The 6,957-nt window shown below is 53.0% G+C and overlaps 1 protein-coding gene across 3 annotated transcripts in view; it reads left to right on the forward strand.

Annotated features, from left to right (window-relative positions):
• LOC133360170 (multivesicular body subunit 12B-like) overlaps positions 1 to 4,275 on the forward strand; it is a 76,443-nt gene extending 72,168 nt beyond the window's left edge. For all 3 annotated transcript variants that reach the window (XM_061578776.1, XM_061578775.1, XM_061578777.1), the window contains exons 9-10: positions 1,551 to 1,610; positions 2,706 to 4,275. In XM_061578776.1, the coding sequence (XP_061434760.1) occupies positions 1,551 to 1,610; positions 2,706 to 2,768 (123 nt within the window). In that variant the 3' untranslated portion in view covers positions 2,769 to 4,275. The remainder of the gene's footprint in view (positions 1 to 1,550; positions 1,611 to 2,705) is intronic.
• The last annotated feature ends 2,682 nt before the right edge of the window (positions 4,276 to 6,957 follow it).

A 6,957-nucleotide genomic window follows, 5' to 3' on the forward strand; every position in this document is an offset into this window, starting at 1 on the left:
TAACACTCAGCCTAACGCTCAGCCTAACGCTCAGTCTAACGCTCAGTCTAACGCTCAGTCTAACACTCAGTCTCATGCTCAGCCTAACACTCAGTCTCATGCTCGGTCTAACACTCAGCCTAACACTCAGCCTAACACTCAGCCTAACACTCAGCCTAACACTCAGTCTCATGCTCGGTCTAACACTCAGTCTAACGCTCAGCCTAACACTCAGCCTAACGCTCAGCCTAACACTCAGTCTAACACTCAGCCTAACACTCAGCCTAACACTCAGTCTCATGCTCGGTCTAACACTCAGTCTAACGCTCAGCCTAACGCTCAGCCTAACACTCAGCCTAACGCTCAGCCTAACACTCAGCCTAACACTCAGCCTAACACTCAGCCTAACACTCAGCCTAACGCTCAGTCTAACTCTCAGTCTAACTCTCAGTCTAACGCTCAGTCTAACGCTCAGTCTAACTCTCAGTCTAACTCTCAGTCTAACGCTCAGTCTAACGCTCAGTCTAACGCTCAGCCTAACGCTCAGTCTAACGCTCAGCCTAACACTCAGTCTAACGCTCAGTCTCATGCTCAGCGTAACACTCAGCCTAACACTCAGTCTAACACTCAGTCTAACGCTCAGTCTACCACGACCACCACGACCACCACCGGCGTTGCGACCATCACGGCTGACTTGACCACGGAGGAGAGACTCTCATCCAGCAGTGGATCCACGTCGCGGCTGTGTGTGTGCGTGTACGCGTGTGTGTGTACGCGTGTGTGTGTACGCGTGTGCGTGTACGCGTGTGTGTGTACGCGTGTGTGTGTGTGTGTGTGCGTGCGTGTGTGCACGCGCGTGTGTGTGTGTGCGTACGCGCGTGTGTACGCGTGTGTGTGTGTGCGTGTGTGTGTGTGTGCGCGTGTGTGTGTGTGCGTGTACGTGTGTGTGTACGTGTGTGTACGCGCGTGTGTGTGTGTGCGTGTGTGTACGCGCGTGTGTACGCGTGTGTGTGTGTGCGTGTACGTGTGTGCGTGTGCGTGTGCGTGTGTGTACGCGCGTGTGCGTGTACGCGTGCGTGTACGCGTGCGTGTACGCGTGCGTGTACGCGTGTGTGTGTGTGTGTGTGCGTGTACGCGTGTGTGTGTGCGTGTACGCGTGTGTGCGTGTACGCGTGTGTACGTGTGTGTGTGTGTGTGCGCACGCGTGTGTGTGTGCGTGTGTGTGTGTGTGCGTGTGGGGAGCGGTAGTGTAGCAGTTAGCGCGCTGCACTACGAACCCGGGGACTCTGGTTCGATTCCCGCTCACGGCAAACACCAGTGACGATTATCTGAACCGGTCCTGGTTCAGATAATCTGGGCCTCCCCTAGGTAGACTCGGCCTCAAAGTTAGTACCTGGTGCGGTGTGTAAACATCGCCACTGGGGAGACAAAGGCGGATCTGGCGTGGTGCTGACCACCCACCCCCTCGTGTGCCGTGCTGGCCTTCATAGGTGCTCGCTAACAGCACTTACCCCTACAGTCTGTTAGGGCTACACGGAGGATCTTTGTCTTTGTGTGCGTGTGTGTCGCAGGCTCACGGGATGGACATATCGTCCATCATCATAAAGTCCATCATCGACATCGAGAATGAAGTACGTTTACTCCCCACCCAGCCCCTCTCTGCACGACGGACGGACACAAGAATCCCCTGTGGGCTGGTGTAACCAGGAGGTTCCTACCAGTATGACTATTTTTTAGACCTGGCTACCACAAGCAATGGCTTGTGGTAGCATGACTTTACCGAAAGAACCAAAGAGTATAATCTCAATAATCTCGGTGAGTGTTTCTAAAATAGACGTAGAAAAAAACAATGTGGTAATTAAAAATATTTTGTTTCAATTTCTTTTGTGTGAACATCAACTACGCAACCCAACAGCCGCACAGCCTTCTGGGAGCAGGTCATATCAGCAGCGTTGATTCGAATTCGACATTCAAAAGACAAAGATCCCCCATATAGGCTGATCAGGCTGTTGGGGAAAGTGCTGTTGGCGAGCACCTATGCAGAGCGGAACGAAACACGAGGGGTGGGTGGCCAGCACCACGCCCTAGCGTTGATGATCTTACACACCGCACCAGGTACTCATTTAAGGTTGAGTCGACCTAGGGGAAGGCCCAGGACCGGTTCAGACAATCGTCACCGCCGTTGGCCTCTGGTGCGGGAATCGAACTCGGGTCACCAGGTTCGTAGCGCTAACCGCTACACCACCGCTCCCCACAATGCTCCATACAAAGACGAAGATCCCCCGTGTAGCCTTAACAGACTGTTGGGGCAAGTGCTGTTGGCGAGCGCCCACCACCACTTTCATGCATTTTTTTTTTTACACCGAAATCAAAACAAACTTACCCCTGAGAATGGCGCGGCCACACACGCCTTGCCTGGCCCAGCACGTTCGTGATGTACCGATGCCACCTGCTGTTGAAAAGCAAAAAAACGCCGCCCTGTTGTTGGCTTCAGGGCGAGCGCGGTTTGGCGATGCTCACGAGTTGCAGCAAGAAAGGATCTGAAATGAACCCACGACCTCCTGTATACCAGGGGGAGGTGGTAAACCGCTCCCCACTGTGGCACCCCCACTCACCGTGCCACCCACATCTCCCTTATACAATCTCACCTCTTCCCCCGCATCCCACCGCTCCCTCTCTCTGCGTTGTCCCTCGCTCCCTCCCTCTCGCTCGCTCTCCCGCTCCAGTACGAGTACAGCTTCGTGACGGAACGGAACGCGGTTTCCCAGTCGCCTGCAGCCTGCAGCTGAGGGTCACCCACGACTCCCGCCGACGGCACGCGGCCTCCGACCAAACCCGCCGGCGAAGCCTCGTCGCAGCAGAAGGAAGTCGCCCGCCTCGTCATCCCAGGCGCAGCGACGTTTCCACTCCCCCGTCGTTCCTTTCGCCCGATTGTTGGCTTGGGGGGGGTGGGTGGGAGCCACGGCCGGTCGGCTGCTTTCAAGCGGCAAGAGAATTCTTCCCGGGACGAGATGTCGAACGAGAAGATCGGGGAAGTTGACTTCCTTGAAATTGATTGCGTCTCTCGCTCGCAACGGACGCGCGCAACGGACGTGCACATCGCGCGCACGGACGGACGCACGAGCGCACGTACGCGCAAACTTACACGGCGCACGCGTGCGTACGAACGCACGTGCGCGGACATACACGGCGCACGTACGTACGCATGGGACGCGCGTACGAACAACCGCACGCGCAGACGAACACTCGCACGCGCAGAACGATTCTGCGGCCAGCTTGCCGAATCCGTGTCGCCCGTTTTCGTTTTTTATTTTCGTTTTTTTTTATCCGATTTTAATCGCAAGCCTTGACGCGACAGCGTAAAAAACAAAAACTACTAGAAAATGTAATGATACTAAACCGAGGCTCCGTGATTGTGATAGCGTCGCCAAGCGGCGATGACGAATTTACGCGGTTGCATCATTTAATTTCATTTAATTTTTTGCCAAATTGGCGGCGAGTTTTCGGATGTCTCTGGACCCACACCGCCCGCACGGTTGCCGGAAAGTTTCCCGCCTCCGATCTTACCGCGTGCCGTTCACCTTGCCTTGTCCGACGTTTCACCGCACATCCTGGGAGCATCTTCAGGAAATCGGTTAATGATAATAATGCTTTCATTTTATGATGTAGCGTCAGTCATGTTAGTAGCGTCCCATAATGCTGTGCAAAGACAGAATCCATATACAGCCGCTAGCAGTTCACGCTCACTCGTTCACTCACTACAGTGACTGACACACCCGCTAGCCACGTCTAACACTCCCCTGCACACTCGCACACACTCCCTCTCAACACGCACTCACTCACTCAAAACACTCGCTCGCTCTCTCAATCCACCCACTCTTTTTCACACACTCACTCACACTTTCACACAAACACGCGCGCGCACTCACTCGCTCGCCATTCACACACTCGCACTTGCACACTCATTCACACTTTCACACACACACAAATACGCTCACACACTCACTCGCTCATCATTCACACACTCACTTGCACACTCACTCACACACGCACACGCGCGCGCACTCACTCGCTCACCATTCACACACTCACTTGCACACTCACTCACACTTTCACACACACACAAACACGCTCGCACGCTCACTCGCTCACCATTCACACACTCGCTTGCACACGCACTCACACTTTCACACACACACAAACACGCATGCGCACTCACTCGCTCACCATTCACACACTCGCTTGCACACGCACTCACACTTTCACACACACACAAACACGCACGCGCACTCACTCGCTCACCATTCACACACCGCACTCACCGCTCAACCATTCACACACTTTCGCTTGCCACTCACTCGCTCACCATTCACACACTCACACTTTCACACACACACACTCGCTTGCACACTCACTCGCTCACCATTCACACACTCGCTTGCACATCACTCACACTTTCACACACACACAAACACGCCGCGCGCACTCACTCGCTCACCATTCACACACTCACTTGCACACTCACTCACACTTTCACACACACACGTGCTCTCATACTCATTCACCATTTCACCCAGTCACTCACTCAACTCACTCACTCGCACTGACACACTGATTCACACACTGATTCTCACACACACACACGCAACAGTTGATTTCCTGAAGAAACTCCCACAGCGTGCGCACGTTGGTAAATGTTCTTGGTTTTACTTTTATCGCGATGATGATGATGATGTTTTATGCAAAAATACTGTACGTGGTTTTTGATGGAAGGAGGGACGGGGGGGGGGTGAGTGAGTTGAGTGAGCTTTGCTCGGTAATTTTACTGTTAAACTAAAACTGAACTGCTTTTATTTTTCCAAGTAAGGCCCACTGAGATTGTGAGTTCGATCCAGGACCCCTTGACGCCTGCTGCTGTATATTTGGAGTTTGCGTGTCTCTCTCCCCGTGGTCGCGTGGATTTTTCTCCGGGTCCTCCGGCTTTTTTTTTTCCTTTCCAACATTTTAGAATGGACGTTGACGCGTTCGGAGTGTTTGGCGACCGCTTTACATTTCCACGCGACGGCGATGATGAAAAACCACAACTTGATCTTCTTGGTTCTTTCAGTAAAGTCACGTAGAAGGGAAGTAATAAAATAAGAAAAATAAAACATAATAGAATAATTCTCACGACGTTTCGGCCACAACGCAAGCAGCCGTCCTCAGGTGAAGAACATGTCTGTTGGAAAGACTTGTTCTTCACCTGAGGACGGCTGCTTGCGTTGTGGCCGAAACGTCGTGAGAATTGTATTTTATTATGTTTTATTATTTTATTACTTCCCTTCTACGTGACTTGACCGAAAGAACCAAGAAGATGAATCCCTGCAGTCACGAAAGCTTTAAATCGAAAAGCCACAATTTCGTTGAGCTAACGTTTGTGATAGCAAGGGGTCACTTCTGATAACCAGATACGTGGCCCAGTGGGGCTTTACCTGGTAAAAATTTAAATAAATGTCTCGTTTAGTTTTAGAGTCTTGATAGTGCTTTGGATGGGTGACCACCCAGCATCACAGGTGCTATAGGCTTTGGGGTTACATTAGCAGACGCTAGAGGGCAGTGCCGCAACATTTATTGTGCTGTACTATGCTCCCCCACACCTTAACTGGGCCGCACTGACCAGTGTGGTGAAGTATGGTCAGATATCCGTTCCACGAGTGTTGTGGCGCGATTTATTTATTTCTCTTCCAGACGATGGCAACAACAATAATATTGTTGTTGTTGTTTGTAACGCTGTGCTCGGAACGTTTTTGCTCGTTGTCGGAAATTGCGTAGGTTCGATTCTGAGTCGGGGGTTTGACTCGGCGGGGGCACTACCATCACTACCACCACTACCACCACCACTACCATCACTACCACCACTACCACCACCACTACCACCACCACTACTACCAACACTACCAGCACTACCAGCACCACTACCATCACTACCACCACCACTACTACCACTACTACCACCACTACCAGCACTACTACCACCACTACCAGCACTACTACCACCACTACCAGCACCACTACCATCACTACCACCACCACTACTACCACTACTACCACCACTACCACTACTACTACCACCACCACTACTACTACCACCACTACTACTACCACCACTACCATCACTACTACCACCACCACCACCACTACCACCACTACCATCACTATTACTACCACCACTACCACTACCACCATTACCACCACCACCACTACCACCTCTACCACCATTACCACCACTACCACCATTACCACCAACACTACCACTACTACCACCACTACCACCACTACCACCACAATACCACCACAATACCACTACCACCACCACTACCACTACCACCACTACCACCACCACTACCACCACTACCACCACTACCACCACCACAATCGTTGCCCACCGCTCCCACCGCACCGCTCTCTCTCTCCGCACATCGTCGCCGCCCGTTGAGTTCTTCCTTTCGCACCGCGCGTGGCCACACGCTCCGATCGGGACGGGGACGGGGGGTAGAGGTTGCAATTCGACTTCGGTCAAATCCGCCGCCGTCCAAACGTCTCGTGCCTTTTTTTGTTATTCGGGAAGACGCAGTTCCACGCGTCCCGCTGGAAACTTGAGTCGGACACACGCACACAGTTCGGGCTTTTTTTGTTTTGTTTGTTGATCTACTTGCAAAACGATCGTGTTTCCGAGTTTGTGTTCGGACCCGTCGACAAACCCTCCCTCTCCCCTCCGGGGTGAAGTATGGTCAAACGACCCCCACAAACGGCCGAAGACGCCTCCACGGACGTGGGGGGGGGGGGGGGCGAGGCCTTTGCCCCCCCCCCCCCCCCCCCCCCCCGGTGTAAACATCTCCTGACTCCGAATCACCACGAAGATCGCCTTAAACGTCGTGCGTTCAGCCCTTGCCCGTTGCGACGACGGTCGGTAACGCAACCCGTGACAGAAACGCAAAA

Source organism: Lethenteron reissneri, chromosome 67, assembly GCF_015708825.2.
Source record: "Lethenteron reissneri isolate LAM-NWPU_2019-01 chromosome 67, ASM1570882v1, whole genome shotgun sequence".
Taxonomy (NCBI): Eukaryota; Metazoa; Chordata; class Hyperoartia; order Petromyzontiformes; family Petromyzontidae; genus Lethenteron; species Lethenteron reissneri.